This window comes from Labrus bergylta, chromosome 19, assembly GCF_963930695.1.
Source record: "Labrus bergylta chromosome 19, fLabBer1.1, whole genome shotgun sequence".
Classification (NCBI taxonomy): domain Eukaryota; kingdom Metazoa; phylum Chordata; class Actinopteri; order Labriformes; family Labridae; genus Labrus; species Labrus bergylta.
In genome coordinates, this window is record NC_089213.1 from 11,689,111 (window position 1) to 11,712,952 (window position 23,842).

Sequence of the window (23,842 nt, forward strand, 5' to 3'; positions counted from 1 at the left end):
GGTGCAAACACGCTGTTGTTTCATTTGTAAAGTCTGCAGGCAGAGCGGGGAAGTTAAACAAGCTTTTATCAGCGTCTTCAAGGTCTTATTGGAGGAAAATAAACAGCCTGCTGAGCTTTACAAAACGAGCACAATCTGCTCCACAGCTGTGCTCTCTGTTTTTACATCTATTCTTCATGTACTCCAGGAACTCTCGCCCAAATTATAGCAAACACTTAATCAACTACCTCCTGGAAACACGGCACCAGCAAAGCCTCACTCACACCTCGCCACAGATTGGTCCATGGGCCTTTTCTACCAAATATGAGCTTTGAGGAAACATCGATCTCTGAACCCAGTGGCTTCCATTCGACAGTTACAATGCCTCTGAGGGTGAAGGTCAACCCTTCAAGGCAGGTAGCGAAAAAAAGACTATGATCCAAAATGTCCTTTTCGTGCTCTGGTCTTTGTTTAAAGCAGCTGGAGAAGTAGCATGGCCTCCAGTGGACACATTAAGCTGCAGTAATACGTACATTTTGGTTTATAGAGATGAATAAATCAGCTGACCGCAGATGGCGGCCGTCATGGCAGATTGTGTTTCACCTGCTTTTGATGTCCACACTGTTTTTTCCTGCACACAGCCAAAGCCTGCTTGGACCTCTACAATGACTACAAAGTTGTGGGATTTATGGACTGACGCTAACGTTTTCCAAACAAACTATGGCTAAAGACCTGGATGCTTGTTTCTCTTGCAAGATCTGGCAACACTGAACAGGAGGGCGTCTAACTTATTTAAGAGGAGATCCTGGGTCGTTACTATCAAAGCGTGTAGCCTCTAATCAGACAGCCTACACCTAACCTACACCTGAGATACAACCTGCAGCCAGCCTACTGACCAATCAGAGCACTGGAAACACTAAATCAGCATTTCTACAGGATCTCTGAAGGGACAAAAGTGTAGCGCTCGTTCTAAATGGACAGATGATACTGGTGGATTCATTATCGGACAGAGGAGTTTTCTTTCTGTGCGTTCTGAGTTTCCATAAGTCACTCGTACAAACAGAGCTCCTAAATACTGAATGAGGATTGACGCTGTGTTTTAACAATGAAAAGATTATTTTACCAGTAAGACGATTCATTAAAGTTTTCCATCACTGCAGCTCTGAGTAACAGAAACAGACTTTGTGATGAAGAATTAAAAACTAAATGCCCTGTGCTCTCGTTGATAAGAATAAAAAACAAAAGCGTTGTAAATTAAAACTTCTGAATTATAATTTAAAACTTCTGAATTATAAATGAAACATTCTGTTTTATAACTGCTTATTGTTTTTGACTGCAGAAACACTCTAGAGGAATTTCTTAAACGAACAAAAAACACTTTTTTAGGACTCATAAGAAAAAAAAAAGTTTAGCTCAAACTCTGTCGATCCTACAATTCCCATAATGCACCATGACAGTCCTTTTTGCCTGGAGAGAATATTTTAAAGAGTATTATGGTCACATTCAAAACAAAAAAATCTAAAATTTCTAGATCAAAGTTGTAAATGTACGTGAATAAAGTTGTTAATTTTCAATATTAAATTTGTAAATGGATTTAAATTAGGCTATGGTTAAAATTATTATTCCTCATTTTCATACAGGCTGTTTCTGCTCCTCGGCTATAACTATGGACTAAAATAATGACATAAACTTTTGCAGATTTATGACTTATTTCTGACTTTAATCTTGCAAATGTGCAACTTTATTCCTGTACATTTATTTATGTGGCCGTAACCCTCCTTGGTATAAACTCATCGTCCTGCCTTCAGTTCAACTCTTTCTCTAAACTCACCGCACGTCGACTGGTTCTACAGGAGCAAAAGTAAAAGTCATGACCTGCAGACTGACACGTAGAATCAGCTCACAGATAATGAAATAAATAAAACCAAAGTGCGGTTACCAGGTGGACCCGGTACAGGATGCTGATCCCCAGAGTCATGAAGGGTTTGGAGAAGTCGATGACTTTCTCTCTCTCCGAGGTGATGGTGAAACCAGCGACGGCCAGGTCGGCTTTCTGCAAACACACACAGACAAATAGAGAGGGATTGAGCGTCTCCTGAGAGCCCACTGACACCAAAACCAATGTTTACAATATCATATAAAATCATGGTCACATCAAGCCGGCGTCCTCGTTACTATCACCAGCTGATTTAGATTTAGACTCAAATTGAGACGTCTGGTCGAACTTCATCCCGATCACATATGGTTAATCTTTCAGTGTTCACTGAGGCACAGCGGCCGATCACAACATTGTGACTTTTTCCTGACCAAAAACTGACAGTCAGCGTCTGAAATCACCGTGGCAACTGCAGACATGCCTCCTACTGTGAAAAAATGGTTGGCTGGAAATATCTGCAGTGCTGAAGCTTGTTATGATTCAGCCGCTAGTTAGCCCGTGTTTGTTGGTGATTATTTGTGATAATGTGTGTGTGTATGTGTGAGAGAGGGGGAGAGAGAGAGAGAGAGAGAGAGAGAGAGAGACGGAGACAGAGACAGAGAGAGAGACAGAGAGAGAGAGCGAGAGAGAGAGAGAGAGAGAGACGGAGACAGAGAGAGAGAGAGAGACAGAGAGAGAGAGCGAGAGAGAGAGAGAGAGAAAGAGAGAGAAAGAGAGAGAGAGAGAGTTTTTGCCGTCGTCTGGATTTTAGCTGTGCATATGAGACGACTGAAATCCACAGATCTGACTTCATCCTGATTTAACAGTTTGAGCTCTCAGGTCGTGTTCGACAATCAGGTCGTACAGTGTGACCTCATAAATCGTTAACTGGGGTGCATCGTAAACGATTCAGTCATACAGTGTGAGTTCACATTACAGCACGAGTTTTATACAATGGTATGAGCCATTAATGAATAATAAATAAATAAAATGATGCTGACGGGACAAACGTCGTTTCATTTTTTGGAGCTGAGGGCAAAGAATCAAACTTCTCTTTGTGAGAAACTTTGGCCGTAAACACAAAAGTTCTCGTTATCGTGCTCTGGGTAAGCTCGACATTACTGAATGTTGTAAGACGTTTCCAAGTTTCATGTTGATGTTTCATCGTGTTAAGTGATGACGGGAGAGTCAGATCAGTCTCTGATTAATCATCCGTCCATTATCTCAGACTGAACTTCTGATTTTTCATCCACAGGAGCGCCGATTAAAGGCATCACCTTCGTTCGAACGTTTGAACTTTCTGTGCCGAGGCTTTTAATGAAAATAGATTTTTATTGTACTGCAGTCATTGTCCAGGGCACAATTGTTACTGACTGCATTAGAAGTTAACACAGGGTTGTTATTGTGCAGCTCTCAGGAGACCGCAGAGCACTAAAGCTGTCCGTGAGCAGCTTTTGTTCCCGCCTGCATGGCCGCCGTGTAAATCACATAGCTCACACTTTAAATTACACCCTGAACTCCTGATTTACGGTCTGGAACTTTCTGTAATTGCATCACTCAAATGAATCACATTTGGACCCTCTCAGGTGAGGAAAAAGGCTTTGTACAATAACCATTTTATTTCCAAGTGTGTGTGAACCTCAGACGTTGGATGCTTAAATGTGTTGTTCTTGTTGTTGTTCTGCATGTTAACGTACCAGCAGCAGTCTTTGACCCCTGACATGATAGACCCCCCCGTTATGACCTGACCCTGTCGCTCTGCTGCTGAATGTAGACTGAAGAAATCATTTTATTTAAACACTTCATCTGCTTTGTATGATTAGTAACATTTCAGGTGTCTTTTTTCCTTTTTTTTCCACATCAGAGTGGGACATTAACCTCAGTGGGTAAACACAGCAGAGTGAGTTTAAGGGTGAAAGATAATCTCATTAAGGAGGAGCACTCGGAGGCGCTCAGAGTGGATCCATAGAGGAGCGTTTATCTGGACCCCAGACTCCCCTCCGCTCCTTAATTAACACCTAATTGATTAACGAGGAGACGCTTGTTCGATGAATTTCAACCACTTTCATCAGACTCCTGGGCCTCGTGGAGTGTGTGTGTGTGTGTGTGTGTGTGTGTGTGTGTGTAGATGAGGTTTGTGTGCATGTGCGTGTGTAGGTGAGTGTGTGCGCTTGAGTGTGCATGTATGTGTTTGAAAGCGTAGAGTTGATTTAAAAATTCCACCTCTGAAATTTCCGATGAGAAAACAGCGAGGGGTTAGAGAAGGTCACATATAAATGGTAAAAAAAAGAGAAAGTGAGTGTGTGTGTGTGTGTATGTGTGTGCATGTGAACAAGATGGTAGATCAAGGTAAAGGGCAAAAAAGAGCGAGAGAGATGAAGAGCGTCCGTCATTTTTCACAGATTTGCATGAAACACACAAAGAGTCTCTGGCTTCAGATAAAAGTGAATACCTGCTGGTGTGTGTGTGTGTGTGTGTGTGTGTGTGTGTCTGTGTGTGTCTCTGTGTGTGTCTCTGTGTGTGTCTCTGTGTGTGTGTTCATGCTGTGGACTCCTGCTGTGTAATTGAAAGTGCTCTCTATAATTAGTAAAAAAAAGGCTTTTGATTAGCCCGTTAATGGCCTGCTTGTGTTCCCAATTTCCCTTTTTCTGACACACACATGCCCACGCACACACACACACACACGCATGCACACTCACACGCACACATACATGCCCATTCACGTGCACACACACTAGATCTCACACAGACACAATCATCAGCTACCATCATCATTATCATCACCGTTATGTGTAGCTAACTCACAGAGTGGGTGGTTGTGTGTGTGTCTGTGTGTCTCTGTGTGTGTGTGTGTGTGTGTGTGTGTGCAGTTTTAACATTATGTGGAACAGCTTTCTCACGCCACACACACTGTATTGTTCTGCTATACTTGTGAGGACCTCGTGGCCTTCTAATGCTGTGTTCAGAGCAGAAAGGAAGCACATTTCCACCTTGCGTAACACACTTATCTCTGAAAGCAGCATCACAAAGAGGAAACCAAGCACTCAGATCTGCTCACACACACACACACACACACACACACACACACACAGCGCTGTTAATCTCACATCCTTCTGGGCCCAGTTGTTGAGAAGTAATAGTGACATTGGATAAAATTTTCAAAACAGTTAGTTCTAAAACTAAACTAAGGATCCTGAAATGGATTAAACTGAGACAACGATGAACTCTGATAACTTTGGGATGCTGATCTCAGCAGAGTTCTGGATTACAGGAACAAAAGGAAACAAATCAAAACAATATCTGAGTCACACCGCTGATTTCTCGCGCCTTGTTTGTTGTGCGGTGTGCAGAGAGAGGCAGGATGACCCGACCGGTTGGATTAATCATCATGTCATGTTTGAAATTCTGGTCGTACAACAGAACACGCTCGCACAGAGAGCGCAGAGACACGAGCTGATTCCTCTACTTCAGGCTTTCTCCCTAATTGCACAGAATAGCATTCAGCATCTGAAATCGTCATGGTAACAGTGGGCATGTGTATGATAAGTCTTAGATATGAAGGAGAGAAACGTTTGCGGGAAACAGCTAAGACGTGTTCATAGTCTCAGAGACCGTCTAGTCCTGTCTGACAGCTGTGCACCCTCTCCCTTCTCCTGGCTTCCTACTGCACCTGTAGGCTTTTACTGCTGTGGCCACTTCACCCACTTATCAGATTTAGCCGCCAAAAAAAATAAAAAATCACAGAGCAAAAAGTTTTGAGATGAAGAACACCTTCAATTGCAGCAACACTCACGTGGTGCACATGTTGAAATGACCCAGTGGTTCGGTGTGTGTGTCTGACTGCGGCAATGCTTCAGGATGCGTGCTGCGAACTGCTGACAACGAGTGCACCCTTAACTGCAACACGAGTCGGCCAATTAAAACGAGCGTTGGAGCGTTAGCAAGGAGCGCGACCCAGAACAGCATGACCTAACACACACACACATACACACACTGAAAAGGCATTAAGTGTCTCAGCAGAAGCTCAATTTTCCCCGTTTGTTGTTTTCTCAGGGAAAGTGGCTCATTTTAAGTCAAGTTGAGTCTAATTAAAGCTCTGAGGAGAACTGCCTGCGACAAAGCTGAGAAAGAGAATAGACGATAAGGAGAAGTGTCTGCAATGTGTGTGTGTGTGTGTGTGTGTGTGTGCGTGTGTTATCTCCAATTTCAGTTTTCACACCTAGACATGAGAAAATTGGGTTCATAGTTTCAGACTTTTTTTCAGTTTGGTTGAACTTTTGGATAACACGGAGTTCAAACTTAGAAAGTGAGACATTCTTGGAATCTAGTAACATTTAATGATTTTAGTTATTTAAATCTTTAATTGATGAAATGTCAAGATTTATATATTCTATAAAGTCATCCAAGAACGGTTACTACAATCAAGATTATGTCTATAAACTGAACGATCAAACACGGCTGATCACGTCCCAAAAAAAGACACCGTTCAGATTTCATTGAAGCATTTCATTTCATTGAAGCATTTCAGTTCGACGCTCCATCACAAGCCGTTTCCAAATCTGCTCTCGCGGGAGGCTCTCCCTGTCACACAGGGGGGGGAGTCAATTCACGTCGCTTCGGCTTCATTACAAACAGCAGAAAATTCAGACAGAAAGGCAGGTTGCTTAGGTGAAATGCATCCTGGTACATGTAGGCACAGGGATATATTGTCTCAAACTTGCTTTTGATTCGCTGGCTCGAGGTGTAATCTGGCAGGAGAAACTCTGGAGAAAGTCTGAGCCTCACAGGGCTGTTTTGTGTTCACACATACAGCTCAACCTGAAAACTTCAGGACCTTTTCAGGAGATCTGTGCGAGTGTGGACGACCTTTAAGTAACTCCAGTGACCAGCTTACTTGTTATTAGCCTCCTCAGCTGATGGGCTCAACAAGAACTTTTTACCTTTTTTAATTTTCAGTGGAAGAAATACGTTCATTTATATCATACTCAGAAGTAGTCCAAACTTCATAGTCAGAAGTTTGGAATATTGTTTAATTTCTATCTACAATGACTCCAAACAAAACAAAACTGGACTCAGTGAAATGCAAATCATCTGAAGACTGTCCTTCACACTGAGGCTCCTTTGGTTCTTCCTAAAGACAAACGTTAGTTAACTGGCTCATTGTCGCCCCCTCTCCACTCACCCTGTTGATCAGCTCTCCCACCATCCCCGTCCAGCTGCCGTTGGGCTCCGGCGCTCCGTACAGCCCGTCGTCCACCAGCTTGATCTTGAAGGAGAACTTCAAGATGTCGGCCAGCTCCCGCAGCATGTCCACGCAGAAACCCTCGTACTGATCGTTTCCCCGGTAGTCCTGGTAGTTTGACTTTCGCATCACGTACGGGTTCTCCTGCAGGATGGGAGCAAAAGCATTCATTAACCTGTGAGGGACTTTTCACATTACCTTAGAAACGTTTGTGTGACAGATTTCTTTTTTACCAGGATTGTGGTGACAATTAGCGTCTTGTTAGCCAGCGTCTCTGAGGCGTTGAGGTCCAGAGAAGTTGAGTTCATGATCAATGTGTTGTTGGAGTACCAGGTACCAATCTGTCCAATCAGGAAGAAGAGGAAGAGGACAAAGATGTGTAAGGGGAGGAAGATGTGAGGATGATTTAACACATCAAGAATTTAGTCTTAAAACATTTATGAGAGTCTTAATAAAAGTCTGAGAGTAAATACATGACCATCAGGACACCTGGTTCATGTTGTTAAAGGCGTTGCACTTGTCGCAGTTTGTGAACAAATGTGCAGTAAAAAAAAGAGAAAGACGATTCTGAACAAAGCAGCACAGCGGACGAATACAACAGACAACGAGGACAAATGAAAATAAGTGTGTAATAAGAGGCTCAGAGACAGACATCAGCAGAAGATAAATATTCCTCACTTCAAAATCGATGGTTGAATCAATGAGGGAGGGTCCGGCTCTTCCCGCCTTATTCAGCAGGTTAAGGGGGTTAAGGTCATAAATATAAAACTGAAGCACATTAACGACCATGTGCTGACCTGAAACCAACCCCTGTCTGCTGACCTCACCTGACCTCACCTCCTGTTTGTTTGGGTATTTATTAGCAGTTAGGATGCTACGCCGCCTCCCAAAGGACAAGAAGATAAAGAGCAGGGGCCACTCCTTCCCCGATGGTGGGTGATAAGGAAAACCCTCCCCTCCTTAATCACATCCACTTGCTCCCATCTGTCTCATCGCCTCTTTGTTTACTGTGTGATACAACTTTTCTCTGCTGCGGCGCCAAAACACAGAACACGACTCCTTTCTCTTACACATGCGGCCCATCATTCATTTTGTCGCCTTCTTATTCAGATTTACCCAGAGGGATGGTTAAACCAGCTGTGAAACCAGCTGTAGTGGTTGTATCATAAAATCCTTTTGGACAAAAATGCCGTCCACTAGGGGTCATGGTTTAAGTTACAGACGGACTGATATTCTAAGTGTGTGATTCATTTTTGTTGAAGAGGAAGACGATTATTTTACCAGAAAGAGAAACGTAAGTCAAAGTCTTTATAAAAAATAAAATGAGATTCCCCGACACTGCATCGCTTTTTACTGCCGGCCTCTGTGTCTGTTTGACCCCTCTGGTGACCTCAGTTGACCTCTAACCTTTTAAATTTTCTTCCGAGGTCGTAAAGCGACACTCGACCCACATGATCAACATCACTTTAAATTGACTGTATTGACGAGAACTGCTCCCAGCCAGGTGATCGATGCTGTGGCTGTAAACCTGAACGTTATGAAATCGACGCTCTACATGAGCTCAGGAGAAAATCATTTTAAGAATCTATACGTGAAGTTGTGTGAACAGTAGTTTCCAAAAGGGCTGTCACAAGATGAGCATCTCAAACTTCCAAATGATTCTAGAAGTCAGAGGCCCCCGATACTTAGTAAATTCTTGTTTCTAATTACCGAAAAAATCCAATCAAACTCCTGCAACCGCTTAAAATTACACAAATACATTGGCAACGATTTGGTACAAAAATGTTTTTGTTTTTTTTACCCAGCGGCCTAATCACGGGGCTTGTGGTTGCATAATTTCGATGCTTAGTTACATTTTTGAGGGGGTGCACGTCAGGCTTCCTCTGTAGCTTCTCCTTAGGTTCAAGGCCACACCGTGAAGTATAAATCAGGCTTAAACAGGGTCCGCAAAGCTGACTTAACCTCTGAACTTTATGCCTCCCACTTGACCCCATTTGACCTCTGACCTCTTTATGGCCCCCGGGGTGCTTCTCCAGGATCTTCAGGGTGTAATTTGTCCTCTGGCCTTTGCTGTTGAACTCGATGTGACCCGTCAGACCGTCGTACTCCACCTGATGAGACGCAGAAATGAAAATGTTTGGAGCAGGAATTTAGCTAGACATTAACAGAAAACCTCAGAATGAAGATGCTGAAACGGACAAAGATTCAAATCAAAACATAAGATTGGTATTGTTCAGAGAAGCAGAGCGGGCAGACAGACACAACCAGAGCAGAGTGAAAGAGCTGTTCATGAATCTGTCTGTGTGTGTGAGTGTCTGTGTTTGTTTGCATAACTGTGCAAATGAGTGTGAGAATTGTGTGCAGCCAACTGTTCATTTTGTGCCTGAGTTTATGTGAGTAATGTGCAATTGAGTGCACGTACAGTATGAATGATTGTGAGTGTTTGTGTATTTATGTGTGTGCGTGTGTGTGTGTGTGTGCGTGTCTGCATGACTCAAGATGAATTACGTCCCTAAAACGCTCTGCGGCGAGAGAGAGACAGAGGCAGACAGAGACAGAGGGAGAGACTGAGGGAGGGAGGAAGAGAGGTCTCTGGTTGCTGCCAAAAACAGTGCAGAGATGATGAAGCGATGCACTGGGAGCAACAAAAACAATATGGAGAGAGGGGGGAGGAAGGGGGGGGAGAGCGAGGCATCCTCAGTGGATGAAGGAAACAAGAAGTGGCAGACGGATGGAAACTGGGAAATAGGAGACAAGAACAAATAACATAAACACGAAAATGAAAATCAGCGGTGGAGGGGAGAGAGAGGGAGAGATGTGTGTGTGAGTGTGTGGATGTGAGTGTGTGTTTCTGTCGGACAGGATGGGGGTCAGGAAGCAATACATGACTTGAAAGGACCCAAGCTGGGTACACTTCCATTAATCGGTTAATCATTAATGATCATCTTTAACATCTGTTAAATTCAGTTTCTGTTAACGTCCAATCCCCTGTGGTGGTAACGGTAAGAAAGCGCCCCCTGTACTTTAGAAGGCTTATTGTATAACTAGCCAAAGTGACCATCACTTCCCGGGCGCTTTTATTATGAAATGCTGCTTGACCTACATCAATGTACTTCTGGAGCTCTCTCTGAATGCTCGAGTTTTGTTAGCACATGTTTTTTCACGCAGAGGTGGTTTGCTCCAGTGAAAGCTTGAAGAAGGGACTCATTCACTCACATGCTAGTCCAGCTAATGCTACACCTCTGATTGGTGCAGAAAATCAAACCACTGCACACACACAGGAGAGCAGCTGTGGCCAAACTCTGCTTCGGTATCTGATCTTCTGTTTCTTCCCCCAGGAGGATGACGTAACATAACCTCAACAAGAATCTAGCTGTGGTTTTGTAGATGTCGGACCTGCAGGTACCCGTCTGGGAGAAAAATGTCTTCAGATGTGAGAGGTCTCAGTTTTCCAATCTTGTGAAGTTTTGGCGAAAATAAAATTGGTTACTGACAAAAGACAGTTATGATGGTTCAAAGTAACTAATTTTGACACTGAAAGAGATGAGATGTGAACAACAGCGTCACATGTCTGAGTCACTTGCAGACCCATCAGCCCACCCAGATCTCCTGCATTAGCATCTTAAGGCTTGCAGTCTCCCAACGGCACTGTGTTGCAGCATTTCTACATAAATTAAAAAGTGTGAGTTCACCGATATTACATTTCAGGTTTTTCACCATATCTTTTTTACATTTTTGGGTGTCCGCTAACAATCGGGACATCCTACTACTCAGCCTCTCTGGGAAAATTGTATTCCAGGGCGCTGGAAAGGTGGCTCGGGCCGAGTGTCTAACCGGAGGAACAATGCCGATTCCATCCTGGCCGTGGGACACTGGACCAGATCTTTAGTCTCACAGGGCTTCTTGGGGGGTCATGGGAGTATGCTAATCCGGTCTACATGTCCTCTGTAGACCTGGAGAATGCTGATGAGGAGGGGGCGGGGGGGAGACCGCTGATTTGAATTTGGACTGCAGTTGTTTGAATTTCTTTGCACTTGTTACAAACTAACTTTACACAAAGGGTTTCAGTGAGGACTCTGATCCAGCAGCTTTACATTCATATCAGAGAGTCCCAGAATGTCAGAGGGTGTGTGTGTTTGGTTTGTGTGTGTGTGTGTGTGTGTGTGTGTGTGTGTGTGTGTGTGTGTGTGTGTCTGTGTGTGTGTGTATGTGTTTACCATCCTCAGGTAGTTCATGAGGCTGGTTCCGTGCTGCCAGATCAGTGGGGAGGTGCAGCTCAGCGGCTTCACTCCGATCTCCTGACTGCGGTTCAGCTCTCGCACGGCGCTCACCACAACATGAACCGCATCGAACATCAGCGCCGATGACAGCTGGAACACAGAAAACAGACGAGATGTTGAAAGACATCACATTTAAAATCGACAATTAGCTGTTTAACACCGGTAGTGTTCATCAAAACAAACAGCAATTTTAAACAGACTTAACAGTCACTACCAAGGGAAGCAGACATGCTGTGAGACAACTTTATATCTCTCCTGAGGGACACACCTGGCTCTCAACTGCCCCTCTTTAATAACCCAGTCTTTACTCGGTCTGTAACTGTCCCATCCAACCAAAACCCGAGGCTAAAAGACGCTAAAAAGCTCAGTCAAGCTGCAGAGATGGTGATTATTCTCTGTGGTTTGATTCGATTTTGCTCATACGATCAGTGAGTCTCAGACAAAAGATAAATGTGTTTGTGTGTTTTGTTCATGCTCCTACACATGAACGCGTTGGGGGAATGATATCAGACAGGAGAAAACCGAGGCGCTCCTGCTATCAGTGGCGTTCAGCGTGCGGCTCGCACGGCTCAGCGATCCTATCACAGTCTGACGTTCTGCTCTGTTTGGTCAGTTGTCAGTCAAAGCGACACTCTGAGGGAATCAGACAGATCGTACGGAGGCAGAGCTGCACAGGCTGTCGACTGCTGATAAAAAAAGATGGATGTATGACTGAGTGTGATTGGAGTTCTCTGCGAGTCGATAGTTTCAGGGCTGGATGACGATAACTAATTACAGTTTGAAGAGAGAATGATGGAGGAGGGAAGATAGAGACAGAGAGAGTGAAAAATAATCAGCAGCTCTCACCACTCATTCAGTCAGTCTGCTCCTGCTGCTGTCTCCTCTGCTCTCAGGTAACATGCTGCTACTTTAAGTGTTGTCATGTAGCATGACTCGGAGAGTGAAGTTACCTCAGTGTTCAGGGGGTTGAAGTACCAGGCACAGTTACAGATATTTCACATTTTTTGTGTCGTATTTTCTCTGAAAAGACAAATCTACCAAACACGGCTCCAGCTGCTCTGGGAGATGCATCTCCGTTCAGACAGATTTGAGACGGCTCCAATCACAACCAGTCATCCAGTATGTGGGCGGGTTTGTGTGCACTGGGCTTTCATAAACAACCAGTTTGTCCGTTGCTAATTGGAAACACTCAATCTGCTATCAAACCCTTGGCAGGAGCTCAGATTGTATACAAATGATAAGTGTTGATGTCATGTCATGCCAAACATCTGTGTCTTATTTTGAACTCAATCTATTTACAGTTCCTGCAGAGAAATGTAGACTTTGTCTACGCAGGTCCTCTTCTGGTGCATGTAAGTGAGGGGGCGTGGCTTTTGAGGGAGCACGGGGGTGGGGGTGGGGGGGGGGGGGGGGGGGGGGTGTGGTTGTAGATGGACCACTGAGGAAATGCTACTTTCAAAATAATGCTAGTTTTCAAAAATGACCAACCCTGCCTTTAAGAGCAAGCTGGGAGGAGTGCATCGGCCATATTGCAATCTCTGAACACATCAATAGTCATCCAATAACTGGCCTAACTGGCTGAGAGTATGTGGGTGCATTTTTAGAAAAGTATGCAGGGACCAAGACTGCCTCTGAATCAGTGCTAATCCTCTCGTCTCGAGGGAGAACCTTTTCATTTTAAACGAATTAAAACCTAAAAATAGTCATCCCAACGCAGCCCTGGATGTTTCATGTTTCTGTGCCAGCAGTCGTTTCAGACACTAATCTTGATCTGATCGTCGAGTAATGTCTGTAATCATCTCAATAATAAACAGAGTTGGGATTTAAATAAGGGTATTACACCCTCGGGGGGGGCGCAGAGGAGGGGGGTTATTGTGAGCAGTGATAATGGTGTCTTCAGTGATTGAGACAAACTCTTTTGTCATCACTCTTATCTTTATTCAAGCCGTCTGCTCGGCTGTTATTACTTTGTTGATATCAGAGCTGCAAATGAGACAAACACTGAACACAATCATTTGTCCTGACGGCTCCTTTCATTACGGAGGAGGGGAGAAGGACACAATATATGTTAGTCACATCACATTCATTATCACAACAATGAGACCAACTCTGCCCGGACAGATCGGACCGGGACGACGGAGAGTGTGATAGACAAACTGGTCCAAATCAGAGGTCCAAATAAGAGGATCCAAATCATGTGAGTGAAGTTTACACATCATACTCTTAAGAGCACCTCGGCCGTGCTCGGGAAGTGAAGTGGCACCTCTTAAGTAAACCTAGGACTTGAACCGGCGTCCATCCAGTTCCCAACCTATCAGTAGATGATTGCTGCTTTTCTGTTCCTTTTCATGTTCTGACAGCATGCGAGGGTTATGCTAAGGCTAAGAAGTTATTTGACTTTGTATTCAAAGGTATGACAAACAGTTCTGTTCATTTTGTGTTTCAGTGTGGACGCGTGGCTCACCGCTGGCCCCGGGTACGGGCTGATGTTGCAGCCTTCCCTCCAGGACAGGTTGAGGCTCCTGAGGAACTCCAGGTAGAAGGAATGAGTGCTGTTCAGCATGGAGAAGCCCAGGATGTTCGACTGACCGTCCACCACGTCGTCCAGCCGAAGCAGAGGGAAGTCCTGAGGAGGCACACGTACAAAGAGAGAGAGGAAGAAGAGATGTGTGTAAGGAGCAGAAAGAACCCCCCTCACAGATCACAGCGGGGGGGATATCTGATGAGCGGGGGATGAAAGAACAGGCAGGGTGGAAACGAAGGGCTCCAGTATTTTTTTGCAGGCTGCACAATGTCAAGTCGTGTTTATGAATTCAGCGCAGACTAACAAGAGAATAAAGGTTTATTTTTAAAGATGGACATCAAATGCTGGGGAATTTCAAAGAACTTCAAATAACCCCGGAGGGCGAGCCGGCGTCACGCTGAGCTCTGCTGCCGAAACAAAACCCGAATCAAACTGCTGCCCGTCCCTCGGAGGAGTTGTGTTTGCTCTGAAACAGATGCTGACTATGAAACATTTAGATTCAGCTGTGCAGAGCAGAGCAGAGATAACAGGCAGGGTGCTGTTTCAAACACTCACCTGCTGCTTTCACTGTGTCGATGCTCTCCAGCTGATTGAGAGCGTGTTCACTCCTTCAGAACAACCATGACGCTCTCTCTTAAAGAAGGTTTTATTTTGAGTTCTTCACAGATCCTGTTTGAACATCGTTAAACTTCTAATGAATCGATGGGAAAGAGTTACGGTATCTTTAAACCTGATCCTGGTTGCTCTGCAGCGTAGTTCAATCAATCAATAAATCATCATTTTACATAGATGTACTGAATGATTGTCAGAGATTATTTGGCGTTTGAACTCTACAGGAAGATAGGGTGATCCAAGATGTCTGCCCTGAGCGAGATCTACCCCCACATGGAGTCCAGACACACCGGCGTTGGAGGCGTTAGCTGACGATGTCGTCTGAGGCTCATTGAGCTGTGAAGACCGGGGTCGATGAAAAGATGGCTGATGCTGTGATCTGAGGTTGATGGGATGAAGAATGGGAAACTGTGAAGGCTTGGCGATGATGGAGAGGTGGAGGGTCACTCTTAACCATGGCATGAATGAACTAGTGGTATTTAAAAAAGACAGAAAGAGGCATGCTAGGCTATCGATGAGGGAGTGGAGAAGGGCTGTTGGATAGGCGTGACCAGCTGATGAAGACAATAAAATGAGTGGAGGAGCGATGTGACATAATATGTGACTAAACAATAAAACCAGCGTGCAGAAATGAAAGCCTTCCTGATCTAACTTTAGCTAGAGCTTCTATAAGCGGTGCATTCAACCCTTTGTGTGTGCTTTGTGAATTAGACGATATATTTGGACTCAGTTTGACGGGTTTATGGGGTTGAAAAAGCCACGTAATCCTTTTTTTCGTCGTGTAAAACCAAAAAACTACAAGAACAGCAGCATTTAATAAAGAATGAAAGAATGGACGGTGGCGATTCTATGGTCTGTTAGGGCCCTAGGTAAACATTTGTTGAGGGCCCCCTCTAACCAGCATTCATTATTCTTTTCCTTTCTCACTCCCAGATAGATAATTCCTCTCCATTTTCCGTCATTGACAAATTTTGGTTTTCACAGCAATAATGCATGCAACACTTAGCAGGGCATTGACAGTGAGTGCTATTAAATGGGGCATCCTTCGGGAGGTTTCCTACAGCCATTTAAAAATTTCAGCAATGCTAGGGTTTTGAGTTCGTCAATCGTTAGGGGCCCCAAACAGTTGCCTACCTTGCCTATTGACAAGCAGTGCCTCTGAAAATGGACAAATTGATCTTAACTATCATCTCAATCTCACTCATTTTACAATCTGAAGGCAGTCAGGACACAAAGTATTTTTTTTGTTTTTCCAGCTTTTTTCAGGACTTCCAGCGTTTCTATTGGCTTCATTTGATCCCTTTTGATTAGTGAGTGGTTGAAATATATTCGTTTTTTTTACTTTGCTGCTGGCACTAAAGATGTCCGGGAATGAGTAGACACAAGATGAGTCATTGTGACATCAACAGAGTCCAACACCCTGACCTCTTTTAGTTCTTTATTTCTTTCATTCTTTGTATATTTTGTCATATTTTGTATCACTTGTTTTCAGTCCTTCGCCCCGTGCTTCAGGGTCTTTTTCTGGTGTCTTGTTTGTTTCATTGGAACGTGTTGGGACCTGCTGGGTTTGGGAAATGTCTTCTTTAGTTTCTGCTCATGTTTTCTTTTGCTTCATGTTTTGTTTTTTTACACTCCGACTCACAAAAAGATAAAAATAGAAACTGAGATTGCAGACGTGTCTCACACTGGTCTTCAGCGTTTGACGGATGGACTGTCATCATCATCACCATTTGGCCGCTTCTCCCGGCTGGGTTAAAAATATTCTGGCACAGGATTTATCCAGTCTGCAGAAACTGTTTCTGCAGAGGGCACGAGGTGGAGGAGGAGACGCTCCAAACTTTGAGCTTCAGCCAAACATCCGGGCAGGTTGAAGACGGTGAGAGCAGCTCCTTCCAGCTGCTAACCTGTGCGAGGCTAATTTCCTTTCCCCCTGAATCCCTCAAACACTTGTTTAGTTAACAAAGCCTCGGCCCCGCCTGTCGGGAAGCTGCTGCCTCCTCTGTTGTTGCTGATGGTGCGTTTGCCAAATCAATTTCAGCCACAGCCAAGTACACTGTCAGACTGTAGGCCCGCCAGCCGTGACAAAGAGCTGTTGGCTGGAGGAGTGGAAGCGACCAGTGGAAGCTCTGCTGAGGGAGTAAACACTGCGACAGCATCCCAGAAGGGCGCCGTGATGCTGCAGGATGTCCGCTTGGACAGGTGCAGGGTTTCCGGTAATAAAGTAGACCCTTAAGGAATCCTCTGGTGCAGATTTGGGGGATTTTAAAAGGAAATAAAGAAGATTAAGATTCTTCCCTTAAGGGAGGGAATACGGTTGGATAAGGTTATCTTGTGCGATGCCAGTCATTGGTTAATGAACCCCTTGTCAAGCCTTTATTTACATTTCTGCTGCCACCATCAAGTATTTCTGGAACCAAATGAGACCGTTTGGACGAGAGGTGGAAGGTTAAATGCATTGATCCCTCATTGGGGTAAATTCGCTTGTTTCAGCAGCTAAGGAGACGCTGTTAAAACCAGGAGCCCAGACGATGATCACCAAAGTTCCCACAATTCATCATGAGAGGAATTACATGTTTATTCTCATGGCAGTCCACCTCATGGTCGTAAAGACTTCCAATCTGGACCACAGACAGGACGGACCTGGCGGGACAGCACCGCGTTCATAAATAAAGCCGGAGATCCAGATGGCCTCACTCGGAGGGAAACGTGTGATCCTGCAGCCAATTAGCCCGGATTTAATGAACGCAAACTAATGTTTGGATTGACCCTCATTAGGGTCGGATGGCGTTACATGGAAGAATTATTTTCTGTCTGTTTCCATCTCAGCGCTCTCATAAACTCTGGTTTCAGCAGCTGCTGCTTACGAGACAGAGAAGGAGCTTTAAAACCAAAACAAGGAGCTGAGAGAGGCGTAAACTCTTCACCAGCTGAACTGTCGGTGAAGAAGATTCTGGTGGAAAAGACGATTGGCTGCAATCCAACAAGACAGCAGCTAAAGGGGCATTTTATTTTTAAAACCCTGGGATGTGTTTTTTTCTCCATTCTTTAGGGACCTCCTGACTAACAGGTTATACTTTTTGGACTCACACCAGTCAATCTGTTCATGCGGCTGCCTCGAAACAGGCTGCAATATATTCCTTCTGAGTAAATACGTCTGATCTATCTTCATCAGGTAAAAGTTTAATTTCTGTCCCCGACAGGCTCAGATCGTTATTATGTGCCTAAGCACGCTTCACCCCTAAAGTCCAGTTCGTTTGACTTGTGTGAGTGCTCCGATTCGTGCTCAAGCTCGGTACACATCTATGGCCCTGGCAAGGTTATTCTCAGTGTGCGGACGCGGACTCGTCCCTTTTATTTATTTTTGTTTTTTTAGTCCACCTGTCTTAGTTTCTAAACTAAGGAGGTGGACAAGAAGTAACCGTGCTCAGGTTAGTCCTGGAGCAGAGTGAGTGCAAGCCAGCGGGTGAATCTGGAGGGGGGACCATCGTGCTTAAGCACCTGGGCCGAGTGTGAGTGCACCCTAAGTGTCTGAACACATGACAGAAATGATCGCTGCACAGATAGACCTTTTAGTGTCTGAGTATGATGCTTCAAAAAACCAGAAACACCTGTTACATCACTCAAATCAAATCCAACCGGAGTCCACTGACTACAGTGAAGTTCTACTTTGCATTCATCACTGTAGCTGTGTTACAACAACACAAAGGCAGCAGTGGACCAGCAGCGTCTATGTTCTGGAAGTCTGCTAGCTTTGAACCGAGAGATGTAACAGATGTTTCAGGTTAAATAGATATCTTTCTCATACATGGTTTCTGCAATCTACTGACAATCAAAATACCCGTCTCTTGGTTGAAAACTATTTCTTCACATCGAGTGTTGTCACAGTCAGCGGAGCGTGTTTCACACAAAGTTAACGGTAGGTCAGAGACGGGGCTGCAGGTGTATTAGCGTGTGTTGAAGTGAAGTCGGGGGAGCTATTTTACTCTTGGTTCTGATCCAGAGTTCTGCTCGAGGAGGACAGAACAGTAGTATTGCCCTTGGTCTACGAGCCGGGCGTGACGTGCCCTTGCGAAAGGCTCCGTTAAAGACTGTGACACGACAGAGTTTAGAGACGAGGCGGAGATCGAGACGAGTTATTATCCACGCAAAGTCTCCGCGCACAAGGGCATGACACGGACAGAGAAATTATAATGATGACGAACGGCGGTGAGGCCAGCGTGCATCTGTAATGAACTGAGAGAGAGAGAGGAGGGGGAGAGGATTTATGGCTGAAGAGGAGACATATGCAGGCAGTTTGTGAGGAAGGAGGACGTGACCACCAACATCTTTACATCTAAAACAGTCAAAAACAGTGAGGTGGTGATCGTAGGAGAGAGAGCGACCGAAAAGTAAAGAGGACAGACGAGGAAATATTTAAAGAATGATGTGAAAATAGGAGGGGTGCAAAGACAAAAAGATGGAGTTATAAAGAAGCAAACAAACAGAAGATGAGAAAAGAGGATGGGAAGGAAAAAAAAGGAAAGGTTAAAGGTCACATATGATGTAAAATCCTCTTCACTATGTTCCTCTAACACTAATATGTCCCTAGTCCATCTACAAACCTCCCAATGATGAGAAAAGTCCATCCTCTCCGCCTTTTACCTGCTCCACTTTTCAGAAAATGTGTGCTCAAACAGGCCGTTTGGAGATTTTCCCTTCATGACATCACAAAGGGCAGTAACCCCTCCCCCAGGGGGGTGACACTCCCACAGCTAGGTGTTTGTTCTGCCCTCTGAGTCTGCCTTCTCACCTTAAACAATAGGGCATGGAGCGAGAAAGACTGAGACACCCAAGCCTTTCCAGAGAGGGGGCGTGGTCAAACACAGCTCATTTACATTTAAAGGTACAGACACAGAAACAGCCTGTTCTGAGCAGGGCTGAAATAGAGGGGTTTATAGGCATGATCAAATACAGGATCAGAGTGGATTTAGAACAAGAAACTTCACAGACATGTTTTGAGGAGCTCTGAGACTTATTTACACTGGTTGAAGAGGAGGAGGATATATGACCTTTAATGAGTACGTTGTTTAGAAAAGAAAAAATCTAAAGGATAAAAAGGTAAGGAAGCTAACATGAGGTCGAGAAGATAATATGCTGTTAACGATATGAGGGAGGAAGGTAAGAGAAGAAAAGGCACTGAGAGCAAAAAGGAAATAATAAAACAAAAATGAGACGGACGCAGAAAAGGACATCTCTCAGAAACTGAATGAAAGGAAAGCATTAAAAGACGAGACAATGAAGAGGACTAAACTGTACAAAAGAAGAGGAGAGCAGCCCGTACCATGGTGGTGAGGATGTACTTGTAGAAGGCTGATGTCATCCCCAGCTCGCTGGCCTGCAGGTCACAAAAGAAGAAGAAAAATGAATGTCAGTGCAACAGGAAGTAAATTTGTTCAAACTTTCCCCGGAACATAATGAGTCATAGTTGATTAAAATCTCAGAACCGTCTGCGTCATAACACTCGCTCGTCTTGTTTTCTTCCAAATTGGAGACGATTATGTTTCACCCAAGCGTCTGTGTCACAGCGTTCCCGCTTCCTTAATAACATGAAACCACCTTGAAACAGTGATTATTTCTCAGAATAAAACCAAAGAATCAGTGAGTGACTAAAGCAGCTCAGACGTTTGGGGAGGAGATAATAAAGAGGAGGACAATAGAGGAGAGTTCAGTCAGTCAGTTCAGACACAACTCACTGGTGAAAAGACATCTAGACATCCAGATCTAATCAGAGCTGGATAAGAACTGAAGACGTCTAAATCACAAGCGTCAGGATGTTTCATTCCTATTTGTGACCACGACATTAAACAACTCTGAATCAAACCCAGCTGATGTTCAAACTGGAGGTGTTTCTCTGCAGAGCACACAGGTCCCTCTCACCAACATCTGCAGGCTGTGAACATACATTCACTTATTCATGCAGTGTTTGAGCGGAGATGAGGTGTGTTGTAACTTTCGGATGTTTGTCTCTATTTCCAAAACGTCCTCTAAATAGTATGAACATATAGACTATAGACTTACCGTATAATATGGGATATAAGACACAGTCTGTTTCCATGAAAGAAAAAAGGTTTGAACTGTCGTCTTGCGTGATGATTTATTTTGTGTTCAGTGAAGTCTGTGTTTGCTCTCCAATGAGCTACAGTACGGTAGTTGAGCTCTCAGCCTACAGGAAAGGTTGGGTATTACAGACAGACGCGAGTCGGGCTCACGCTGCACGACTCCGCTGGTCACTCATTAACTTTAACACAGGAGTGTTTCAGTCAGAAGAGAACGCCACAAGATTTATATACTGAACAATATACCGTTTGCTTTAAACGCAAGAGGGAATGTTTCAAAGACGTGCAGCCAGCCTGGTCTGTGTCGCTATCTTTCCCAGCACAGCGTGCAATGCACAGAGAATGAAGATGAATTCTCAATCGCATCATCTTGTGTGCAGTTTGTGATGGTGGAGGCTGCTAGCCACGGTAATGACGCCATGTGTCAGCAATTTACACTGGTATATCAGTGGAAGCCAACTTTTTAGATCAAACACTCAGGTTTGTGTTTGGTCCGGTAAGGGGGTCAGAACATTTTCTAACTGTGCCCCAAAAGTACGGAAATCTCCTCCTCCCACTCATCCGATTTCCCAACATTAATGACATCTTAAAGAGTAATCTCAAAACACACTTTTGCGCTTTAACTGTTAATAACTAAAGCAGCACAGCCTTCTCTTCTGAAATCTTCTCTTTGGGTGAACTGTGTTGTGGGCTTCATGAATAAAGTTGATTTGAACAGGAAGCCATCATCACTTTGAACGCCTGCCTCTTTGGATCTTGTAGCTTTCTAACATCAGCCTCTCTCCACCGGGACGGGAGTCAGTGCTTACGTCTGGATCGATGAGTTTAAGGATAATAATTGACTCTTGCAGAAACTCTTTCCTCCACTTAACCTTCCTTTTTAAAGTGTTTCTGAGCAGCTGCAGCTTCAGACTGGCTTCATGCAGCTGCTCAAAGTCAGGCTGGGATTTGAACTTGTAACCTCACAGTGAGGAGCATCCGACTGCCTCTGTGATTAATCCATTAACCTCCACACACACACAGAGCTTTCCTCCGCTCCTCCGTTCAGCCTGCAGGAACCAAGCTTTACAAGAAAAAGAAAAAGAAGACAAACCTGCCAGAGTCACTGAGTGTTTTCACTTTGTATTCAAAACTTCTCAGACTCCCCCCCCCCAAGGTGAGCGGGTACACAGTGAAATTACAACCTGCCAAGAGCTGGTACATTTAGTTTGGGGCTGTAAAGTCTACCAACCACTTTGGCAGGAAACCAACCTGAAGGTCCTGTTCTATGAATAAACACCAGTGAGGAAGAAAGCAGAAAATAGAGATGTTTCAAACAGAGACAGAAGCAGAGCTGCTCAGAGGCGTTTCTCAAACCAACAATCTGTCAGACTCTGATCTGTGTGTGAACGTGTACAGCGTGTGTTAGGACAGAGGAGGAGGTCAGGCTCACTTCAGGTGTTTCAGACATCATATTAATACTTGTCTGTCTCTGAGGGTCTAAACTCTGAAAATTTTCTGTGTGTTTTGTATTTTTTGACTATTTTTTTGCTTTGAGTTGTCTATATAGAGGTATCCTCCAGTAACACAGGGCGCCAGTAGCCTAGTGGTTATGTTACGCTCCCCATGTACGGAGGCTGTAGTCCTCATCACAACGTTTCCTGTCTCTCTTCAGCTGTCCTGGCCAAAAAAGGAAAAAATATTGGGCTCGTTATCTGGCCTCTTGGAGACTTTACTGCTGCCACAGCTAGATTTATCTGAGCCCATATCTGCTTGAGATCCAAGTTTTAACATTATAGTGCGTTCACAATTTTAAAGTCCTGCGTTAGTTCTTAGTGGCTCTAGATCACATCGTCAGCATTCAGATCATTTATGATTCTGGGGGGGAAATAAACCAGTGCAGGCCTGAAAAAATACAGATATTAAAGTTGGAGTCAGTTGAAATGTTTGAGGACACAACATTCAAACTGGGCCCCTCCTCCTGGGCTCATCTCCCCCAGAAGCCCCGCCCCCTGCAGGATGTATTGTGTACGTTTACTGCTTGTACCTACACTGCAAGCTAACGCACGCTAGCACAAGCTAACCGCCGGTGTTTGTCACCTGCCTGTCCAACAGGAAGCAGACCAACTCCACGTCCACGGGTAAAAGTCAACACAAGGTTCACCCTTGTTTTAGAACGAGTTTTATCCACTTGGTGTTTCACCTCACTGTCATATTCACAGTTTGAATAGCGTCCAGTCTCTGGGTTGTATCCACTCCTAAACTCACCTGCTGGCTGTCATTGGCTGGAGGAAACACACCAACTCCCCGCCAGAAAAACGTCCCGAGTCAACCAGAACAAACCAGAACAGTAAAATCCAGTCAGAGGACAGAGTCTCTGCAGACACAGTCACCACCAGACATGTACGGAGGCCCAGAAGGGACGATGGAGCAGCTTTACTTTAGGAGAAGTCTGTATTTTATTTTGAAGGAGGAAGCTGCTGACTGTACCTTTAAGAATAAAAGTTTTGTCAGGGATGTAATGTACATTCAGCATGTGAGGAGAAAGGCTGTGTTTCCTGACCTTCCTGAGGATTTGGTAGGAGATGGAGGCGTTGGCGTCGATGATGATGGTCGCCACTTTATCGTCACGGATCTCCTTCAGCAGGGGGGTCGGGTCCAAACTGTCGTCCAGCATTCGAACCGACAGCGTCTCCCTGGAGATGAGGAAGCGGTGCACAAGCTCCTCCAATCTCAGCAGACCTAAAGGGGGTGGAGTCAGAAGTCAGGAAGTGTAACAATAACAAACACATCATGGGGGGGGAAAAAGTCAGCCAATTTTGAAGATTGACTAAAAATGTTTGAAAGACTCTCAGGGCCGCTGGCAGAGACGACAGCAGTCTATAAATAATCCTCGGCTGATTGTTTCCCTTGTTTACTTCTGAAATGATCACTTTCACTCTAAAAAAAAACAAAACGGGTTTGAGAGATTGATGAACCTCAGAGTCATTAGAGACAAATAACTGTTCCACAAAGCTGCAGGTCTGCATTAAACTGAGACCAGAGTGAAGGTGATTATGTTGGAAGTCCATTAATTTTCCTCACAGAGAATCAATCGGGACAAAAACAAGTCTGCTTCCTCTGAAGCGCCGATTATTAGAGAGCTGCACTTTTCTGAGGATACCTCCAATTACAACCAATTAGATCTGCAAACACACTTAATCTCAGTATTTAAGG

The 23,842-nt window shown here is 44.5% G+C and overlaps 1 protein-coding gene across 3 annotated transcripts in view; it reads right to left on the bottom strand.

Annotated features, from left to right (window-relative positions):
• The window catches only part of LOC109988989 (glutamate receptor ionotropic, kainate 5-like), a 176,628-nt gene that overhangs the window by 24,449 nt on the left and 128,337 nt on the right, over positions 1-23,842 (bottom strand). For all 3 annotated transcript variants that reach the window (XM_065948216.1, XM_065948217.1, XM_065948215.1), the window contains exons 7-14: positions 23,190-23,368; positions 19,873-19,926; positions 13,881-14,042; positions 11,354-11,506; positions 9,143-9,247; positions 7,370-7,477; positions 7,077-7,280; positions 1,919-2,032 (exon numbers count right to left, since the gene is read on the bottom strand). In XM_065948216.1, the coding sequence (XP_065804288.1) occupies positions 1,919-2,032; positions 7,077-7,280; positions 7,370-7,477; positions 9,143-9,247; positions 11,354-11,506; positions 13,881-14,042; positions 19,873-19,926; positions 23,190-23,368 (1,079 nt within the window). The remainder of the gene's footprint in view (positions 1-1,918; positions 2,033-7,076; positions 7,281-7,369; positions 7,478-9,142; positions 9,248-11,353; positions 11,507-13,880; positions 14,043-19,872; positions 19,927-23,189; positions 23,369-23,842) is intronic.